The following is a 22086-nucleotide window of genomic DNA, read 5'->3' on the forward strand; positions in this document are numbered from 1 at the left end:
ACCATTACTGCCTGATTTACTCATCATGACCGTGACCCAGCCCGCTCGCTCACCCGGACCCTGCTGGGGAAGAGGTGGCTGCAGCCCCAAACCAGCCACAGGACCCCAGGAAGTATGAGCTCCACCCAGGGCTCTCCCTGGCACCTCTGACTGAACCTGTTCAGTCCCAGGCTCTTCATCTTTCTCCCCAAACCCGCCTCTGTTTGCCACCTTGGTAAGTGGTACCATTATTTGCCTAATCACCCAGACACCTGCAAGTACCCCGGGATCGGATCTCTTCACCCTTATTTTCCAAATCTAGTCAGTCACTAAGTCCAACGTGCATATGAAATTGCTCTGCCCTCCTGGCTGCCCTACTGTGGGTTTGGGATCTCATCTCTCACCTGGACCTCTGCATGAGTTCCCTACTATTCTCTCTACCCCAGGCTCTCCATCCACACAGCTACCAGAGTGATCTTTCAAAATAAAACAAAAACAAACAATTCATCTTTCTGCTTAAACAACTCCTGCTGGCTCCTTATTGCCTAGAGCTGTGGTCTCCAAAGTTCTTTGATCTCTGTCAATAACAAAAGAATTTTAGCACACATCTCTAATATATGTCTGTTTGTTTATGTATAAATTATATTTACATACATTAACATCACTAGCCAATATCTGAAGGCATAATACGCCCTGAGAGACAGAGTAGTACTAACATCAGGAGACTTGAGACTATATTTCAAATTATCTTAGCCGGGCATGGTGGCATGCCTGAGTCCCAGCTACTCAGGAGGCAAAAGGATCACTTGAACCCGGGAGATCAAGACTGCAGTGAGCCGTGATCCTGCCACTGCACTCCAGCCTGGGTGACAGAGTGAGACCTTGACTTAAAAAAAAAAAAATCAAAACATGATCTTGATAATTCTGGATTTTTTTTTTTTTTTTTGGCCAGCTTCTATCAAGCAAAATGAGATTGTTACAATTTTACACTCAAGACAGAAAGATAATGAGAGCCCATTCTGAGTAGGGGAGCAAGAGCCTGGCCATTGGCTTGTGCCTACCTGCATTACTGGCCTTCTCTTAATCCCTGATATCTTTTCAGGAAATTTGCTAAATACCTTGTCCATTGTATGAGGATTAATTTAGTTAAAACCAGATGAGATCACCGATAAATCCACTTCACAGACCACGTGTAAACATGTCACAATATGCTAACCTCCTCAGACCCTCACAGATGCACACATGTGGGCCACTGAACAGGGACCAAGTGCAGACATGAGACCAACCTATACATTAAATATTAGAAATGCACCAGGTGCGGTGGCACGTGCCTGTAGTCACAGCTACTCGGGAGGCTGAGGCAGGAGGATCGCTTGAGTCCTCACTTGAGTTCTGGGCCTCGGTTTGCTATGCTCATCAGGTGTCCACACTAAGTTCGGCATCCATATGGTGACCTCCCAGGGGCAGGGGGCCACCTGGTTGCCTAAGGAAGGGTGAACTCGCCCAGGTGGGAAATGGAGCAGCTCAAAACTCCCGTGTTGATCAGTAGTAGGATCGTGCCTGTGAATAGCCACTGCACTCCAGCCTGGGCAGCATAGCGAGACCCTGTCTCTTTAAAAAAATTGGCTAGGCGCAGTAGCTCACGCCTGTAATCCCAGCACTTTGGGAGGCCAAGGCAGACCAATCACCTGAGGTCAGGAGTTCAAGACCAGCCTGGCCAAGATGGTGAAACCCCATCTCTACTAAAAATACAAAAAATTAGCTAGGCGTGGTGGCGCACCTATAGTTCAACTTCTCAGGAGGCTGAGGTGGGAGAATCGCTTGAATCTAGGAGATGGATGTTGCAGTGAGCCGAGATCATGCCATTGCACTCCAGCTTGGGCAACAAGAGTGAAACTCCATCTCAAAAAAAAAATATATATATATATATATACACACACACACACACACATATATTTTCAGTATCACAGACTCCCAGTACATAAGGTCTGTGTCCAGATTCCTTGTGTACAGATCCTTCAAAAGAAAATGTCTATTGCAAGAGTTTCTCGTAATTGGAGCCATGTATGATTCATCTTCCTGGCCCCAGCGCCAAGTGCTCTTCCTCCAATTGCACCCCTGGTTTTCCACCTGACAAAGTCCTGCTCCTCCCGTAAGTTCAATCCAAATGCTCCCTCCTTGGGGAGGGAGCCCTCCGGCTGTGTGCTCTTTCCTCTTAGAGTTGGCCAGCAGGATGGCCAGCACGATCTCTGTGTCGAGTCTCCCTCCCGGCCTGTGAAAGAGCTGCGGACAGCGCCTTATTCATCTTTGTGTCCTCAGTGTCCAGCACACTAGAGGTGCTCGTAAACGTTGGATGAATGAGAGGCTTTTACAGAGACAGGGGTGAGGCCAAGGGACAGTCTAGGCCCAAGGAATTCAGTTTCAAGTACTTTTATTCTCAGCCTGAACCCACCCCTCTGCAGGCAGCCTGGGGAATGAGCTGGGGCGAGGATGAAGGAGCGAGGCCAGGGAGGGTGAGCCAGGATGGTACCTGCATGTGGAACCTCACAGCGCTGTTCCCTGCTGGCCTTTCAGGCTGCAGATGAAGTCTATTGGGAAAAGGGAGAAACCCGGGGTAGCGGAGTGACCTTCCACCACCTGGTGGCGCTGTGTCTGCATTCCCGGCCATCCCACAGAGGCCTCGCCACATCCAGGAGCCATGGTCTCTCCCCACACATCACTCCATGGCCAAAAGCACTCAGTCGAGCCAGAGGTACCAGCATTATCAATACATTATCATCCGTGGGATTTGGCAAGATCCAACCACGACGATCTAAAAGCATTCTCTCTTCTAACAGGGTCAACCCAAAGAACTCATTTGTTAATGGACCACCACTGACTCATCACCCTCATGGAAAACTGAATCATCCCCAGGTCCTCCCCCTGCCAGTCCTCTCTATTCTGCATCAGCAGCATCTGTGAATGCCAGCACCCCAGCATCCCACACCGCACCTGTGCTCTGGGTCTGCCTGCCAAGTACAGGCTGTGGGGTATCGGGCCACCCCCTCAGTTCCCTCATCTGTAAGATGGGAACATTAAGACTTTGTTTGCAAGGTTATTAGATATCTTGTATGTGCACAACACAGAGTAGAATGTCAGTAAATAATATTCATCTTCGTTTTCTTCGTCTTCATGCCATTGGATCAGGCCTTAATTAAGATCTTCTCCATCTCTCGCCTGAACTATTGGCACTGTCTCTAACCCCCTCTCCCTGCCTCGCCCCCACACCACTGCCAGAATTATCTTCCTCTGTGGCAGGAGTTATGTTTTAAACCAAATTCAGTCTACCAGCATTTATGCACCTTTTGTTTGCCAGGCACTGTGCTGGTGCCACAGATATAAAGGGGAGATCTCCCAAGGAGCTCAGCACAGGGGCTCCATATATGCTTTGGAGATGGTTTTAGCTAGAATATTGCCATGGTTTCAGTGTGTCTCCCCAAACGCATGTGTTGGGAACTTAATCCCCAATGCAACAGTGTTAGGAGGTAGGGCCTAAGGAGAGGATATTGGGCCATGAGGGCACAGTGAATGGATTCATGCTGTTATCTTGGGAACTGGTTCCTTATAAAATGATAGAAAGAAGTTCATACAAGGCCAGGCATGGTGGCTCATGCCTATAATCCCAACACTTTGGGAGGCCGAGGCGGATGGATCACCTGAGGTCAGGAGTTTGAGACCAGCCTGGCCAACATGGCAAAACCCTGTCTCTACTAAAAATACAAAATTAGCTGGGCATGGTGGCAGGCGCCTGTAATCCCAGCTACTCAGGAGGCTGAGGCAGGAGAATCACACAAAACCAGGAGGCAGAGGTTGCAATGAGTCGAGATCATGCCACTCACCAAGGCAATACAGCTGGGAGGCAACAGAGCTAAGATTTAAAGCTATGCACGGAGGTAATTCCATGTACATGTTGTTCATTATCCAGATCCTGAGAAAAATAAATGGGATAAAGTAAATCTATGCTATTTACTCTCTAGCCAGATTCTTTTCTTTTCTTTTTTTTTTTTTTTTTTTTAGACAGAGGTCACCCAGGTCACCAGTGGCACGATCTCGGCTCACTGTAGCCTTTGCCTCCCGGGTTCAAGCGATTCTCCTACCTCAGGCTCCCCAGTAGCTGGGATTACAGGTACCCGCCACCATGCCCAGCTAATTTTTGTATTTTTAGTAGAGACGGAGTTTCACCATGTTGGCCAGGCTGGTCTCAAACTCCTGACCTCAGGTGATCCATCTGTCTCGGCCTCCCAAAGTGCCGGGATTACAGCCATGAGCCACCACGCCCAGCCGCTAGCCAGATTCTTATTAAAAACACTGTCAAAGCACTGTATGTTCATGGTCTGGAGTTTACAGCGCATGTAGGATGGAAAGCAATATGTCCCAGCTCCGCTGTCCTTGTGTCTTCTAACCCTTGGGCTGCCCCAGGGTGAAATTAAGACTATCCTGGAGAGACAGATGAAAAGAAACGGATGGACTCACAAATAATCTGAAATTCGTTCCTTGCCTAATTAAAGGGGAGAGGACTGAGCGAACAGGATGTTCACCGAGACTGCTAGCAAATTACATGGACAATATGGAAACCGCCCCCTGGAACAGAGGCAAACTCAGACAGGATTCTGGTGCTACAGGAACCTGAGTGCTTTCCAGAGGTCTCTGGCGGGCTGCAGAAGCCAGTGAAGGCCCCCTCCAGGATCTATGCAGGGCCTACAGTGCATGGTCTAGGGCAAAGGGACTAGGCATCCTGGGTTACAGCGACCTGGATCTCAACCCTGCCTGAGCCTCAGTTTACTCCCTTGTGAAACGGAGGTAACAGCAGCACCCACATTATAAGGTGGCTGCAAAGACAAAATGAGATAATGAGATTTCACTCAGGCATAAGAGCCTGGCACATTGGAGCGCACATTATGTGGTAGCTGTTTCCTTACCGTGTGTGGCTTATTTGAAGCAAACGTGTCCTGCCATTCTGTCAGGCTCATGCCTGTCTTCCCCTCACCCCCACCCTCAGCCTTAAGTCAGGCATGTGGAAGGGAACACCTGTTCATCCTGGCAGGGGCCAGAGGAAGGTCAGCTCCCACCAAACAGAGGTGACTAGGGCTCAGAGTTGGGATCCAGGTTTGGGATTCTCAATTGCCTTGGTTCTTTGGTACAGATAATTGAGGCTCAATTCAACCACCTCTGAGCCTAAACAATGTCTTAGGAGAAGGATTGCTAAGCAGTAAAAATCCTTTCTAGAAAGCTAGTGAATCAACAGGGAGCCTGCTTGCACAGTGAGCCAAGGTGCCCCCGTTGGCCTCTGTAAAAGAGACACTGGGTTCCCTCCACACCGCATTCCAGAGCTGCTTGGTATGAGTGAGCCTGGGCTGTTGCCAGCTCATGCCCACCCACTGCACCCTTCTCTACCTACTTTCTTGGAAGAGATGTGAACAAACGAGCCAGTCACTGAAACTGATCTCAATGTACTTGGGTTCAAAGGGAAGAACCATAGGCTCTGCTGGCTGGAAGGAACTTCAGGGGTTCATCTATGTCAAGCTCCAGTCTCTGAATTCAGCTCACTTCAGAAATAACAGCCTCTACCCACTCCTGAGCGTGGGAAGAGACCTAGAACAGCATTGCTCAAACTTTCAGGTAAATTCAAATCACCTGGGGATCTTGGACTGCAGACTCTGATTGAATAAGAGCGGGGCGTGCTGAGAGTCTGCTCTTCTAACCAGCTTCCAGCACTGGTGGCATTGCTGGGTCCATGGGCACGCATACCTTGAGCAGGAAAGATCTGCAGGGCTTGCTGCTTTCAGAAGCTCCTAGAAGGGAGGTGCAGTATATGGGCAGACTGAGCTCTTCAAGCGGGAGATACTTTGCTTTCCCCAACCACAGTGTCTAACCACATTGTCTGATATCATCATAGAAAATACTTGCTGGCTGGCTGGATGGATGGGTGGATGGATGGCCAGGCACATATAGATGGATGAGTGGGTGGCTGCTGATACTGAGATCAAATGTACAATCAGAAAAAACTGGCAACCAGGCACCGTGGCTCACACCTGTAATCCCAGCACTTTGGGAGGCCAAGATGGGTGGATCACCTGAGGTCAGCAGTTCGAGACTAGCCTGGCCAATGCAGCAAAACCCCATCTCTATCAAAATACAAAAATTAGCCGTGTGTGGTGGCAGGGACCTGTAATCCCAGCTACTCGGGAGGCTGAGGCAGGAGAATTGCTTGAGCCTGGGAGGCAGAGGTTGCAGTGAGCTGAGATCGTGCCATTGCACTCCAGCCTGGGTGACAGAGCTAGACTCCGTCTTCAAAAAGAAACAACTGGCAATTGATATACCATCCTACAAATTACTGTAGCTAAGTAAAAATATCTAGGGGAAAAATGAAGGCAGGAAGAAAGAAGGAAATCAGGCAGGGAGGAAAGGAAGAAGGAAGGGAGCAGAGAGAACTGTAAAAATGAAAAAGGGTTTCCAAACCCCCAAATGTTCTCTTTTATCTCTACTAGAACATCTTTTTAAGCTTACTATAATGTATGGATGTCTCCTGTCTCCTTCAGTAGACTGTGGGGTATGTGTATTCAGAGCCTGTGTTTTATCTCCTAATCCACAGCACCTAACACAAGAGGTAGGCCTAGCATGAGCTACATAAACACATGTTTTGTGAAATGAATGGGGATAAGAGTGCCATTACAACTTCTCTCTTAGGCACCAAACACTTCACATGGAAGTGAAGGTTTTGTTTTGTTTTTCGTTTTTGTTTTTTGTGAGACAGAGTCTTGCTCTATCACCCAGGCTGGAGTGCAGTGGCACAACCTTGGGTCACTGCAACCTCCACCTCCTGGGTTCAAGCGATTCGCCTGCCTCAACCTCCTGAGTAGCTAGGATTACAGGCGCCCGCCATCACGCCCAGCTAATTTTTTTGGTATTTTTAGTAGAGTAGTTTGGTATTTTTAATAGGAGTTTCGCCATATTGGCCAGGCTGGTCTCAAACTCCTGACCTCAAGTTATCTGCCTGCCTTGACCTCCCAAAGTGCTGGGAATACAGGCATGAGCCACTGCGCCCAGCCAGGATTATCTCTTAATCTTCATAACAACCCTATGAAGTCAGTACTTTTATTATCCCCACTTTACAGATGAGGAAGCTGGAGTGCAAGAGGTTTAAATAAAATGCCCATGGTTACACAAATCATTAGTGGCTGAGATTAGGAGGCAGGACCCCAGGCCACTAGAGCTCACGCTCTTGACCAAGGAGGATCCAGGTTTTGAGAGGCCTGAAGCTTATATATTTTGAGCGGCGTGGTTTTTTTCATAAAGCAACAGACTCTTTAATGTGATTTAAAATACATTCAGATCAAGTCCCTGGCTGTTGTGAATGCTGAAAAGAGACAAAAAAGCTGCCAGTGCAGCTTCAAACAAGTCTGAGTGTCAGGCTGGCCCATAAGGAAAGCAGTTGCAGGGATAGAAGGCAGCCCCTCCTCCAGGAAGGGCGAAAGGAGCAGCCAGGTGCCTGCCTGTCCCTGGGATGACCGCCTTTGTGCTGTGCAAGGCGGGAGGGCTGCGGCAATAGGCCTTGGACCTCCTCCATGGACACCAGCGAGTTCCCCTGGCCTCTGGGTCAGCCCTCAGCAGCGCCGCCATGATGGGGTGGAGGAGGGTTAAATAACCATCTTTACAGAAATAATATTCTCCTACAGGATGTGTCTGAGCTCAGTCCATGGTCCAGAAACCTCACAGAAAGCAAACAACAAAGTTTTTTAAAGTGCTGCTGAGGCCGGGCGCGGTGGCTCAAGCCTGTAATCCCAGCACTTTGGGAGGCCGAGACGGGCGGATCACAAGGTCAGGAGATCGAGACCATCCTGGCTAACACGGTGAAACCCCGTCTCTACTAAAATACAAAAAACTAGCCGGGCGAGGTGGCGGCGCCTGTAGTCCCAGCTACTTGGGAGGCTGAGGCAGGAGAATGGCGTGAACCCAGGAGGTGGGGCTTGCAGTGAGCTGAGATCCGGCCACTGCACTCCAGCCTGGTCGACAGAGCAAGACTCCGTCTCAAACAAACAAAAAAAAAAAGTGCTGCTGACACCTCTCAGAATCTGGTGTGCATGGAGCTCTCAGCTGGACAAGACCTCTTGGTCCTAAAACTGAGGTCACCTGTATGGGACCAGCCTGGGTGAAGAAGGCTCTGGCCTTCACTCACAGGGATAGGCCACCTCTTGAGGGGCTTTCTTGAAAAAAAAGCATATCAAAGAAATATTCGGCAAAATTTACAAAAACGTATGATAGTGGGAACATATTGCTGCGCCCTTACTCAGGGCCCTGGAAGGAGCCGTGCATTTGATGGGCTCTGAAGCTTCAGATTCGGGAGTTTCATGATAACTCTGCTTCTGATCTTGACACACACGCTGGAAACAGATAAGGAAAGGGAAGAAGGAAGGGAAAAAATGTCAAAAATAAAGAAGAAGAGATAGAAGAGTAGTAATGGGAGGGAAAGAAGGGAGGAAAAACGGGAGGAGAATCTAAAGAGATGGGTGGGCAAGAGAAAGAGGCAGGCAAGACGGAGCTGACGGTGAGCTGAGGCTCCCTCTGGGAGAATGGGGGTTCTGGGCCGGGTGCAGGGGCTCACACCTGTAATCCCAGCACTTTGGGAAACCGAAGCGAGTGGATTGCTTGAGCTCAGGGGTTCGAGACCAGCCTGGCCAACGTGGTGAAACCCTGTCTCTTCAAAAAACTACAAAAATTAGCCGGGCATGGTGGCTTGAGCAAAAATTAGCCAGGCATGGTGGCTCAAGTCTGTAATCCCAGCTACCTGGGGGACTGAGGCAGGGGAATCCCTTGAGCTCAGGAGGCGGAGGTTGCAGTAAGCTGAGATTGCACCACTACACTCCAGCCTGGGCAACAGAGTGGGACCCTGTCTCAGAAAAAAAAAAAAAAAAAAGAGTGTGGGCTCTGGTCCAGCTGGTTTTCCCTGGCACCTGGGAGAGGTGGGCCTCTGCTCTCTCCAGGCCCCTGTGCCTCCCTCTATAAACCTTCACCCCCACCTGCAGGCATCACAACCACCCTGCCCAGTCTTGCTCATGTGCCTTCTTCCCAGACCTCTCCACAAATTCCCAGATCAAACGGGGAGCAGAAGCCAAGAAGGCTGAGTCATCATCCCTCCAACCAGCCATGCCCAGCAGCCTTCATGCCCAGACAGCTGCCTCTTTCCTGGTTCATCACCTGAGCACCAGGTGAAGCAATGCAAACCTGTGGACCAGATGTTTAGCCTGGCACATAGAGGAACCAAGACAACTGAAAACGTGGCTCCCAGTGGCCTACTGGCTTCTCACTGCCCTGCTGCTGGGGAGGTGCCTGCCTGGATCATCACAGCCCTGACCCTGAGGTCACCTGAGATCACAGGCTCTTGCGTCTGCCCAAGACTTTCAACTCTAAAGGCCACCAGCCTTGAGTAAGGAAGGGCTCTTTACTGAAACCCTTCAGGCCAGTTTCAGATTTCTGCTGCTCAGAGACAAGTACAAGGCCACATTGCATACATCAGCCAAGATCTGGCCAACAATCCGTTACATTGACCTGGTATTCATCCTGCTCAGACATCACTGGGGTCCTCCATGGGCCATATTATCCCAAACCACAAACCTAGAGCTTTTAGACACTTGTGTTCCATTCAGCATGTTCACAAGGCTGGCAATGTGAACCAGTAAGAGAACCAGGTTCCAGCCCCAACTCTGCCCCAAACTACTTCATATCCATGAGCTATAGCTTCCTCAGCTGACAAATGGAAACAAAACATTGGGGTTGTTGTTTTTGGAGAATTAAAGGGCTGATACATAGAAGCACGTTATCAACAGAAGGACAAATACACACGTCTAACCCAGGCTGGTCTCCCGAGAGGGTCAGGTCTGAGAAATGGAAGGCGATCTGGACTCATACGGAACCAGACACTAATTCATTATGTGACTTTGGGTCATTGACTTTGCCTCTCTGGAATTTAGTTTTGTCACCCACAGAATGGAGGAACAATGTGGACAATTATCCAAGTCCCTCTCAACAAAATGTCTGTGGCTGTAAGGTTTCACCTTGCACATCCCCTGGCCAGGGGGGCAGCTCCAGCTATCAGGATGTGGCAGAGCGTGAACCAGAAATGATCCTGTGGGCCCGGGTGTGGTGGCTCATGCCATAATCCCAGCATTTTGGGAGGCTGAGGCAGGTGGATCAGTTGAAGCCAGGTGTTTGAGACCAGCCGGGCCAACATGGCAAAACCCCATCTCTACTAAAAATACAAATTAGCCGGGCATGGTGGTGCATAACACCTGTAATTCCAACAGCTACTCAGGAGGCTGAGGCAGGAGAATCACTTGAACCTGGGAGGTGGAGGTTGCAGTGAGCCGAGATCGCGCCACTGCACTCCAGCCGGGGCAACAGAGTAAGACTGTCTCAAAAGAAAATAAAATACAAAAACACAAAACTTAGCTGGGCATGGTAGCAGACGCCTGTAGTCCCAGCTACTCGGGAAGCTGGAGCATGAGAATTACTTGAACCTGGGAGGCAGAGGTTGCAGTGAGCTGAGATTGCACCCCTGCCCTCTAGCCTGGGGGACAGAGAGAGACCCTGTCTTAAAAAAGAAAAAAAAAAGAAAGAAAGAAAGAAATGACCCTGAGGACGAGGAGACGTGGGCTCTAGCCAGAGCACCAATAGTGATTTTCAGAATTTTGAATGGCTGCTGAGGCAGGGGCAGGAAGCATTAGCACATTGGCTCTGTGGATTCGCTTCTGGGATCCAGGGAAAGGGGGCACATCTTATCTCCCTAAGAGAGGAAATTCCCTCCTTCTCTGTGAACTTTCCAATCCTGTTGCCCCACACCTGTCAATGATCCCTTTGTACTGAGCTGCAAACTCTGTCACCCAACTCCCAGACCACTCCAACTTCCCACAACCCCAAACCAAAGCACTCACACAGTGAGAAGTCATGTACCTACAAGGTAGGCGGAGTAGGGGCGGAAACTCCTGGCATCACCTTCAGCCAACACACGGTTGGGTGGAAGTCATTCAGGCGGGAAGGCTTTTGTGACATAGGTATGTCACCTGTTCTGAGGCCGAAGGGCCCATGAATGACTTCAGGTGTTGTTCCAGCCTCTAAGACAGGTGTCAGGTTACAAGACACATAATCATTCCAGTTTGGCAACTTCATCTGTAGTGCTGTTTTGATCAAGCTGCCCACAGTCCCCCAATCACTCCTGGAATACAGCGGTGAGAGGCAGCAGCTTGCTACGTGGACAAGGATGCTGGACATGAGGGACCAAGGCCTGCCCTGCACTCGGGCCTCCTCCAGCCAGTGCTGACCGGGGACTTCTGACCTGCTGGCCAGCCAGGACCTGTGTGGGGAGGCCCTCCTGCTGCCTTGGAGTGACAATCTCAGCTCCAGGCTACAGGGAGACTGGGAGGATTACAGAGCCAGCATGGTGAGTGTGGGGGCCCTCTGCTCCCAAGACACGGGGAGGGTGGGTCTCCCCATAAAAGGCCCTTCAACCAGCCTAAGTGCTCATCAGCTGAGAATTCTGTGACACTTTCTAGGTTAAGAAGAGGCCACACCCAAATCCCCCCACACCCTAGTCCCGTACACATCTCATACACACCTGCCTTCCTCTCTCCCTCCATTGCCATGGTCCTCAGGCACAGAGCCAGGGCTGTCCTTCCTGACTATTCTTTCCTGAATCCTGAATGTTCTTTTGCCCAGTGTCTCCATGTCTGTTGGTTAGAGGTTGGCCCTATTTTTCCAAGGCAGGGGGCTGTTTTGATGCCACGGTGGCCCTCTGCCACTCCCTGGGGAAACTGATTCCTTTTCTTTTTAAAGAAAAGTGCAGACCGGGCCCGGTGGCTCACACCTGTAATCCCAGCACTTTGGGAGGCTGAGGTGGGTGGATCACCTGAGGTCAGGAGTTCGAGACCAGTCTGGCCAACATGGTGAAACCCCATCTCTACTAAAAATACAAAAAATTAGCCTGGCGTGGTGGCAGGTGCCTGTAATCCCAGCCACTTGGGAGGCTGAGGCAGGAGAATCGCTTGAACTCGGGAGGATGAGGTTGCAGTGAGCCAAGATCACGCATTGCAACAACCTGGGAAACAAGAGTGAAACTCTGTCTCAAAAAAAAAAGAAACAAAGAAAAGAAAACAGTGCAGAAATGCCTTCAAACAATCTAGGGTGTTTGTGGAGATCTCTTACTTGGTCTCTTTTCATGCCCTCACCCTCTCTCCTCCTTCTCCTCTTAATACCTGGAGCGCCTTCGCTGTCTTGGGGCAAAGAGAATCAGCCTCACCTTTCGGGAGGATGGCTGAGGGCCAGGGAGGGGAAGAGATAGCCGCTGGGTCCGGGGGTCTTCCTTCTCCAATCCTTGGCCGAGAGGCAGCAATTGCCCAGTCACCAACGTGAAAGGGAAGGGAAGAGAGGAAAGGAGAAGCCGCTGTCGAAGGGGAAAGGATGTGACCTGCAGGGGCCCCTCGGGTGACTGTCTCCTATTCCCAACCTGAGCACTTCCCACGACACTCTTCGGAAAATTCTGGCAAGAACAATTCCTAGTGCCGTTGTGGCTGCTGATCAGAAAGGGGAGGGGCTTCCCTCTGAGCCAGGATCAAAGCACAAGCTTCCTGCTTTCCCATCCAAGGAGGTGCCCCGAAGTTTGGCCTGTGTGCAGAGACGCTGCATCCCCTGGGGCTCCCAGGAGAGGAGAGCAGCTGTGGAGCCTACCTAGCTGTGAGCTGCTTCTGGGTGGCAGGCACTGAGGAGACCTGGGGTGTCTCTTGGGGGAGCAACAGAGAAGGGAATCATTTCTAAGGCAGGTGACTAACTACAGAATCAGAAGGCTGAGGCCAGCTCCCTGATTAGCTGTGCTACCTTGAGGCATTCATCTTCCTGAGACTCACCTTCTCCCCTGTCCGTGGAAATGATGTCAACCACAACACCTCCACGCACACGCACAGGACTCGCAGAGATTACACGGCTAATATATGTGAGCGGGTTCTGGAAACCATGAAGCCCCGCACAAATGTAAGGACTTAGGACTAAAGAGGAGTGTGCGCTAGGAAATAACAGCTGGGTAGCACACCCAACACATACCCTTTGCCACCAGGGAAGGAGCTGGGCATTGCTGCAGGAGCAGGGGAGGGCAGGTGGGCACACTGATGGCGGGGTCGGGTCAGGCCTGGGGCCCCAAAGGCAAGGCAGCAGCATGGCCAATCTCCATGGTATGGTCAAGGAAGTTTCTAGCCCTGGAGCTAGCCATTATATCGCCTGTGCTTAATAACCCCAGACAGCCATAGCTCCCAGCCCTGAGGTGAGGATGGGATCTCCTCGCCTAGGCTCAGCCCTCCCTTCCTTTCCATTCCCTACCTCCTTCCATCCCCACAGGCCCCTCTCTGGGACAGTCAGGGTCCTTTGAGCTGCTGCGTCTTAACGACTGCTCTCCCCGGAACCCATTAAGCCCATTAAGCTGGGTATTCCTAGGGAGAGCTGCAGCAGGGACTCAGGCCCAGGCAGAGGTCAGAACCCAAGCCCTGTCCCCGAAGGAAATGTGTCCCATGCTAACTACTCCGTAGCTGAGGCCTGGAGGGAAGTCAGGGACCCTGGGACTGGTTCTCCTGGCCTTGACTCATTACTGTTTCGGATACCCAAATGCACCCTGAGCCACCAGATGCACCCTGAGCCACCAGACATGGGTGTTAACACCTGAGGTCAAACCCCTGATGCTGCTCTGGAGGAAGCTGATCGTCCCTCCCACCTCCTGTTTTCTGTGCCAGCCTGGTACAGACTCAAGGGGCTTGGCTGGGCTTGGCTGGGCTCAGAAATGTGGCAGTCAGGAGCCAGCATGCGGGCAGTGGGGTGCTGGGAGCACTGTGGAGTCCACCCCTGACTGGGGCACAGAATCCAGAAGCCCACTCGGTCCCAGTGGTGCCATCCTAGGCTCTGAGGTGGTAAACTGAGCTGGGCAGTGGGAAGGTCCTAAAAGGCAAGACAGGCAAGGAGGGGCTGCTTGCTTTGCCTGCTCTCCTGGATCCTTCGCCACCTGGGTGACGGGGCCTGGTGTCACTGTAACTCCCCCCAAAGAAGCTCCAGCCAGCCACCATTTAATCAGCCCTGGTCATTGGCCAGTCTCTAAATGGGGCTGGGGGTTGGGGGACACAATACCTAGGTTTCACCCTACAGGTGCTCAACACAGAGTGTGACAAGTATAACACCAGTAGTGGTTACAAGGTACCCCTGGAGCTGAAAAGGCAACAGATTCTCTCTAGGGCAGTCGGGAAATTGTGCTGGAAGAGAAACGATTTGCAATGGACTTTCAAGGATGAGCAGGCTCTCTCCAGGCAGGGAAAGCAGGAAGGAGCTCCAGACACAGGGAACTGCATGTGTGAACAGCAAGAAAGAGTGGGAGTGTAGGGACAAGAGGATCTTGTGCTGTGGCTGGAGCAAAGGTGCTGGCACTCCAGGCCGTGGGAGCTGCACCTGCCGAGGTGGAAGCTGCATCCCCAGGCCCTGTCCATCTCCCAAGGCGCTTCCCACCTGACCCTGGGGGTCAAGCTCTGTGCCTGGGTGCTTCCCTGGAGAAGGGGTTTAGATGTCAGGGCTCCTGTGTGCCCCCAGGCCTCTCCTCCTCTCAGTCTTCGCTCAGTGAGGCTGAGGACCCAGCAGCCACCTCCCTAACCCAGACCCATGCCAAAGCCCAAGAGATCTGAGAAACTGAATGAAAGAAATGAGGAGAGACCAGTTCAGGGGGGTCGTGGGCAGGGGGACAGATGAGAAAAACAGACCAAAAACAGGGCTGGGGAACTGCTGACAAGCTTCCCAAAGAACCAGAACAGTCCCAGGGCAGCAGGAGACAAATGCTCTCAGGCCTGAAAATCTCCACGGCCTCAGCCTTCCCAGGTGCCTCTTCTGCCCTCAGCCTTCCTTCCTGCTCAGGTGAAAACAACAGCCTCAATAAAATGCTTCAAGTTCCCAAGCAAGGATTCCCCAGGACAGTGAACTCCTCCAAACCTAAAGTGCATCCATCTGCCACATTTTCTTTTTTTTTTTTTGAGACGGAGTCTCGGGCTGGAGTGCAGTGGCCAGATCTCAGCTCACTGCAAGCTCCGCCTCCCGGGTTTACGCCATTCTCCTGCCTCAGCCTCCCGAGTAGCTGGGACTACAGGCGCCCGCCACCTCGCCCGGCTACTTTTTTGTATTTTTTTAGTAGAGACGGGGTTTCACCGTGTTAGCCAGGATGGTCTCGATCTCCTGACCTCGTGATCCGCCCGTCTCGGCCTCCCAAAGTGCTGGGACTACAGGCTTGAGCCACCGCGCCCGGCCCACATTTTCTTATAAACCTGTTGCCACCAGAATGGGAGCTTCTTGAGGACAGGGTCTGTGTCTTTTCTATTTTTAGCCGCAAACCTAGCACAGGGCGTGTCATCCATGGCATGGACTAGGCACTTAGGAAATGTGAATGAATGAATGAGTGGATTGATGAATGACAGATAAATGATCAAAGACAGAATCCCCTATAACCAGTGTCTGATTTATCTGACACTGAAAACAAGGCTCACCCCAAGTCCAACTGGAAAACACGCCAGATTCTGTCTAAGGGGTTACTAAAGTATTTTTATCCCAGAGGTGGATGGGCGTGAGGGAGGCACAGGTCTGAGCCTGCCTGGAAACCCTGGTGATAGGGAAGGGGAAAAGTGGGACAGAGCCAATGTGGCAATCCCCCGTGACAAGTCTAACGCCACCTCCCAGCCTGCCGCTCTGACTAACCAGCACGTCCGCAGCAGAGAAATGTGTAAACAAAACAGAAAACCGCAACAGTCCTCCCCTGCCCATGCCCCCAGAGCACCCTCCAGCTTCCTCGTGTAATCCACATGCAACCAGAAACTCTCAAAGGGTAGCAGATGAAAGGAACACTGAGGAAGAGGGTGAGAGACACGATGGTCCCTGTCCAGGAGTAGGCACCTGTCCAGGGGTGGCCGTGGTGTACCCTGTCACAAAATGTCCTGCATATCAGTCTGGCTGACCTTTGCCCGCTAGTGCGGTTGAGCCAACCAATGCTTTCAGCATATCCTGCTGTCTCAGTCTCTTCCTCTAAATCTGTATTCATTCATTCAGCGTGTGTTCCCTGAGCATCTACTTCGTGCTAGGTACTGGCAAGATACCATGGAAGATTCAGAGAACATGTAAAATCTAGGCCTTCAATTTTGTGCACTCCATAGATGGAACAGGAGCAGGGGACACCGCTTGCGCACACCCCAGGCAGAACCTGACACTCACTCACTCACTGATGTCTACAAGAAGGGGGTAACTACAGAGCCGAGGTCAGCCCCTCACCTTCATCCCATCTCCACCCTGACTTCACCCACCATCACATCTCCAGTCCCCAGAGAGGAGGGTCCTGCCAGGCTGCCAGGAGAACCTACCCGGACACATAGGTGTCACTGGTGGTCTTAAAGAGAATAATAGCTACAGCGGCAGTACCATGTCTCTATCCAAATGCAACAAAGGCACCATATTGTGCTTCAAGAAGCACTTTCACATCCAAAATCTCCCTTCAGTCTGATACAACTCTCTGAGACATTGTAATCCTCATTCTGTAGACGAAGAAATTGAGGTTCAGCTGGGTGTGGTGGCTCATGCCTGTAATCCCAGCACTTTGGGAGGCAAGGTGGGAGGATCGCCTGAGGTCAGAAGTTCAAGACCAGGCTGGCCAACGTGGTGAAACCTCGTCTCTACTAAAGATACAAACATTAGCCGAGCACAGTGGCTCACGCCTGTAATCCCAGCTACTCGGGAGGCTGAGGCACGAGAATCACTTGAACCCAGGAGGCACAGGTTGCAGTGAGCCCAGATCATACCACTCCACCCTGGGCAATAGAGTAAGACTCAGTCAAAAAAAAAAAAAAAGAAAGAAAGAAAGAAAAGAAAGGAAGGAAGGAAGGAAAGAAAGAAAGAAGGAAGGAAGAAGGGTAAAAAAAGAAAAGAAAGAAATGGAGGCCCAAAGAGGTTCATGACTTGAAAAGGGTCGTTCAGCCAAGGGCAAAGGGAAAACCAGTAGCTATAATTAACTTAGACTTTCGAGAAGACTAAACTAAAGTTTCATACCCAATGCTGCTCAGGGAAAAACCCAAATTACCAGGAGACCATTAAGGATAGAAAATTGATATAAAGAGAGAATATTATAGGCAGATCAGGCCTAGGACTAATCCTATCTGTGAGAGGAAACAAGAGAAATTTAGACTGAGAGTGAGCGCTTCAGAATCACAGACCCTAAGGAGGAACGTTAGAGGTCTTCTCGGCGAGTGGGTTCCCCAAGTGTACTTTGGCCTCAGAGCCGGTTGCTCCACTGAAACCAAATGCAGAACCCCCATCCAGGACACCGAGGGAAAAACAGAGCTGCAGGTTTTGGAAGGACTGTCCCCCACCCCCACCACTTCTGCCCTGCCTCACTGCTCCTCTGCGGCACTGCTGGGGGGCTTGGTCGAATCCCCCAGGGGTGCTCAGAGCCCTTACGTGACCCTGGCCCTTGTCTGCCAAAGAAACCTCCACAATCAAGCTTTTGCTCACACATCTGTTTCTAGGAGCTACGGTTGCTGAAAACCATCTTTCCTTTGCCAGGAGAAAAGACTTTCTGTAACTTCCCCCGTTCCTCCTGGAATGGTCTTTTGCTTTCCTCAGATGGCCACACACACTTGAAGCTTTCATGCTTCCACTGGTCCTTGCTTCTCTGAACTGCGTCCCCCACCCTCTCTTCCAAGAGGGTTCACATAGGTCACACGACATGCCCTCCGGTCCCCTGACTGCCCTGGTCACTCTCCCCAGATGCACTTAGTCCACAGAATACCCTGCTGAAGCCAAGCCCCGGGGCCCATGAAATCATAAAAGTAGCTCCTTGTTCAGTTCCCATTACATACATGACAGGCTCTCTATGAAGCTCCTTCCCATTAACAGTAAATAAATTTTGACTATGAGTATCTACTATGTCATGAACTTCCCAGGTTCTATTTTAATATTGTTAATAATAATTAATAAAAATAATAGATATACTCCATGGGCAAAAGAGCTTTACCTCTGATTCACTGCTAGATCTCCAGGGCCCAGAAAGGTGCCTTACTAAATGACTAAACTATTATTATTGGTATTATTATTATTACAGTTAACAATTATTGTACTCTTGGCTGGGCGCGGTGGCTCACATCTGTAATCCCACTTTGGGAAGCCAAAGCGGGCGGATCACCGGAGATCAGGAGTTCAAGATCAGCCTGGCCAACATGGTGAAACCCCATCTCTACTAAAAATACAAAAAATTAGCTAGGCGTGATGGCAGGCGCCTGTAATCCTAGTTACTCGGGAGGCTGAGGCAGGAGAATTGCTTGAACCTGGGAGGTGAGGTGGAGGTTGCAGTGAGCCGAGACCGCACCACTGCACTCTAGCCTGGGCAACAGAGCGAGACTCCATCTCAAAAACAAAACAAAACAAAACAAACAAACAAACAAAAAAACAATTATTGTACTCTTACCATGCACCAGGCAATGTACTATACGCTATGCATATCTGGGGCTCCTTAGGAGGGAGATTTACTGCGTCTCTCTTTCTCTCTCTCCCTCTTTTTCACTCACACATGAAATTCAGGCTCTTGGTGGTTCAATAACTTGCCTAAAGCCTCAGGCCGATGAGCAAATAGGATTCAGACCTAGGCTGCAGGATTCCACGGCCTGTGCTCTGTGCACTGTAAAACACAGCCTCTCCTAGCAAATGAAATCTCAGCAAGGAAAAACTTCATGAAGCATTCAACGAGTTATGTGAGTGGGCAGGAAAGCAGTAAAGGAACTTCAGGTTATGCAACTACAAAGTCGGAGATGCAGAGAAGACACTGAAGCACTATTAAAGCACCATTTATAGGATCCTGAGCTCAGAGTTCACAGGAAACAGATCTAGGGTCACTGAAACCTGTGCCAGGAGATTGGCTGCAGCAGCCACACCAGCCCACCAAGGCTGGTTATCACTGGGGCCTCCAGAACAAATGAGAATCCTCAACCCTGCCCCTGTACGGAACCAAAGTGCAGACCCTCCTTGAGCATGTGTGGAGTTCTGCTCTCCATGCCTGTAGGGTAACTGGGGCAGAGGGCACTAATTTTCACTTACTAAACTCCTCTATATTTCTTTTTGTTGTTGTTGAGACGGAGTCTCACTCTGTCGCCCAGGCTGAAGTGCAGTGGCCGGATCTCACCTCACTGCAAGCTCCGCCTCCCGGGTTCATGCCATTCTCCTGCCTCAGACTCCCGAGTAGCTGGGACTACAGGCGCCCGCCACCTCGCCTGGCTAGCTTTTTGTATTTTTTTTAGTAGAGACAGGGTTTCATCGTGTTAGCCAGGATGGTCTCGATCTCCTGACCTCGTGATCCGCCCGTCTCAGCCTCCCAGAGTGCTGGGATTACAGGCTTGAGCCACCGCGCCCGGCCTAACTCCTCTATATTTCAAGCACCAAGCCAGGCACACCACATGTGTCATCATTAATTCTCATCAACAACCCTGTGAAGTAAGTCATATTCTCCCCATTTTACAGATGAGAAAACTGAGACTCAGAAAAATGTATTAATTTGCCCAAGACTACCTGGCTGGGAAGAGGTAGAGCTGGATTCAGGCCAGCGTGCCTGCCTCAGAGTTCAGGAGGAGCAGGATCAAGGGACAACCCCCTTCTGATCAAGGTAGCTGAGACCCCTCAAACTGCAAAGACCAATTTAGGGGACTATGAGCAAGTCTGTAAAATCATGCAAGGACTAGATGGGGCTCCCGGGGCCTTGCAAAGGTGCTGAAAAGTGCCTGGTGCTGAGCAGGTGGTACACCTTACAGAACCCTACTCCCTACCATCTTGTGAAGTCGCTTTTATTGTACCCACATTCCAAAGAAGGAAACTGGGTCCAGGAGCTGTTGAGTGACTTGCTCAAAGTTTTTCTACAGATGGAGGAGTCAGATCTTCTTCTTCTTTTTTTTTTTTTGAGACAGAGTCTCACACTGTTGCCCAGGCTGGAGTGCAGTAGCACGATCTCGGCTCACTGCAACCTCCACCTCCCAGGTTCAAGCGAGTCTCCTGCCTCAGCCTCCCGAGTAGCTGGGATTACAGGCGCCCACCACCACGCCCAGCTAATTTTTTGTATTTTTAGTAGAAACGGGGTTTCACTGTGTTGGCCAGGCTGGTCTCCTGACTAGAGTCAGTTCCAGTCAGTTGCTTTTCCCTCCCAGCCATTTCCCTTGCCCTTAAAGTTTCAAGGACAATTCAGGTCAAGCAAAAGTGAGTATGATTCTTGAAAGATGGTATACACTCTGTCTTTGAACTTTTTTAAATTAACGTCAGACTGCTCCATGGACGGCAGCTCCTCAGTTCAGATAAATTGCAAAGTTGAGAGAACCCTCTAAGCTTCAATATCCATCAGCCCTTCCCAACGGCAAACCCATGAGGGTCCCTGTCAGGCTGAAAGGCTGAACTGAAAGGCCCTCTCAAGTCCACCCAGTCATTGTCCAGGCATTGTCCTCAGGTGTGCAAAGATGGTAGCACCTTCCTTCCTATCAGACCCTTCCAGGAAGGGAAGGTGGGCTCAGATGGACCCACCACCCTAGAACAGAGGGAAAGCTGAGCAAAGAAGAATTGTTGAGAGTTCCGAAAGGTGGGAGAGAATGAGCTGCTTCCCCTAGGACAAAGAGAAGATCGCAGAGGGATTCCTAAGTACGGCAGTAAACAGCAGCATCGCCTGGAAGCAAGGGTTCTCCAGTGGGAGCCAGGTCCGTCTTCAGTTTAATTCAGCCCAATGGGCATGTACAAATACCTCACTCCTGCCCTTCACATTGTCTCTGGAGAAAGAGCATAACTGCTGTGCCTCAGTTTCTCCATTTGTGAAATAGGGATAGTTACATCTTCCCTGCCTCCCGGCCCTACCTAAACCTAAGAGCTACGCCCAAACACAAAAGCTGATTCTTAAATGATGGGAGCTGAACAGCAGGCTGGCAGGGGACAATGGCAGGCTGCCTGACCCCTCCCTTCTGCCCCAGGCCCTGCCTTGGAGCCATTATGTGCTAAGATGGGGGCTGAGGCGCTTGGCTCAAGTTGCCAACAGGTCAGCACCTATGTGGCTTAGAACAAGGCAAAATGGTTTCTAATGTAGCAGCAGAGGCTGAGGGTAGACCCAGAGAAAAAAGTGCTGCTCTAAGAATGCCTCAACGCCAGGCAGTGTTTGTGAGGATGCTCCCTGAATCTCTGCACGTGAGCTTAGATGCCCAGCTGCATATGGCCTGGGCTGGTAGTTGACCCACCTGGAGACAGAGTAACAGGTGAGATCCCAGGATACTTGGAAGCAGGCATGATCAATCATCTCTGAGGACTTCCCATGCACTCTGGGCTGCTGCATCACCACCAGGCTCATCTCAGGAAACTCACTCCCTCCTCTCCTGCCCCATGATCTTCCAGCCCTCAGTGACCCTCTTCTCCCCTTACCTGTCATGGCTGAGACATTCAAGAGAGAGAGCCCTGTTTCCAGCGCAGCAAAGGCATCAAACTGCCTATTCCAGTTGTAAGTGGCGAGGACACAGCTGTTTGCCGTTGGCTTGTGGGAGGGATGCAGGTTCTGGGATCAGAGAGCAGAGTAAGGCTCCCTCAGAGGAGCGTTGTGGCCAGGCCCCACTCTGCAAGCTGATGGTGAGTACCTCTGGGTCTCTTGGCTTACTCAAAGAACTTTCCCCACCCCCTCCCTTGGGTTTTCCCCACTGCTTGTCACTGACCTCAGCAACCTACTGCCACCTGCCCAATCCTCAAAGGACCTGTTTATCCCATCACCTAGCAACAGCAGCATCTCTGGCTCTAGGTTTTCCTATGAGACCATGGGAAGCCAGGTCCTTGGACTCCAGGGAAGACTGAAGCTGCCGTAGACAGGAACAGGGCCAGGAGGCCCCTTTTATGTGTCCTTACTTTTCTCTCTTTGTCCACACTCCAGTCATTCCAGCTCTGCCCTTACTGACTTCTTTCCAGAGCAAGGCAATGCCAAGTTAGCATTGCAGAGAGGAGGACAGAAATAAGGCTCCAGGGACA

General features: G+C 50.8%; 2 protein-coding genes across 2 annotated transcripts in view; one reads left to right on the forward strand and one right to left on the reverse strand.

Moving 5' to 3' along the window:
* The window catches only part of SMIM35 (small integral membrane protein 35), a 45535-nt gene extending 37897 nt beyond the window's left edge, over window positions 1-7638 (reverse strand). Inside the window, exon 1 of the mRNA XM_033207187.1 lies at window positions 7512-7638. Within this exon, the coding sequence (XP_033063078.1) occupies window positions 7512-7638 (127 nt within the window). The remainder of the gene's footprint in view (window positions 1-7511) is intronic.
* A 3494-nt stretch (window positions 7639-11132) lies between these two features.
* TMPRSS4 (transmembrane serine protease 4) overlaps window positions 11133-22086 on the forward strand; it is a 44529-nt gene continuing 33575 nt past the window's right edge. Inside the window, exon 1 of the mRNA XM_033205660.1 lies at window positions 11133-11452. Within this exon, the coding sequence (XP_033061551.1) occupies window positions 11450-11452 (3 nt within the window). The 5' untranslated portion in view covers window positions 11133-11449. The remainder of the gene's footprint in view (window positions 11453-22086) is intronic.

The sequence above is a fragment of the Trachypithecus francoisi genome, unplaced genomic scaffold, assembly GCF_009764315.1.
Source record: "Trachypithecus francoisi isolate TF-2019V2 unplaced genomic scaffold, Tfra_2.0 Lachesis_group8, whole genome shotgun sequence".
Lineage (NCBI taxonomy): Eukaryota > Metazoa > Chordata > Mammalia > Primates > Cercopithecidae > Trachypithecus > Trachypithecus francoisi.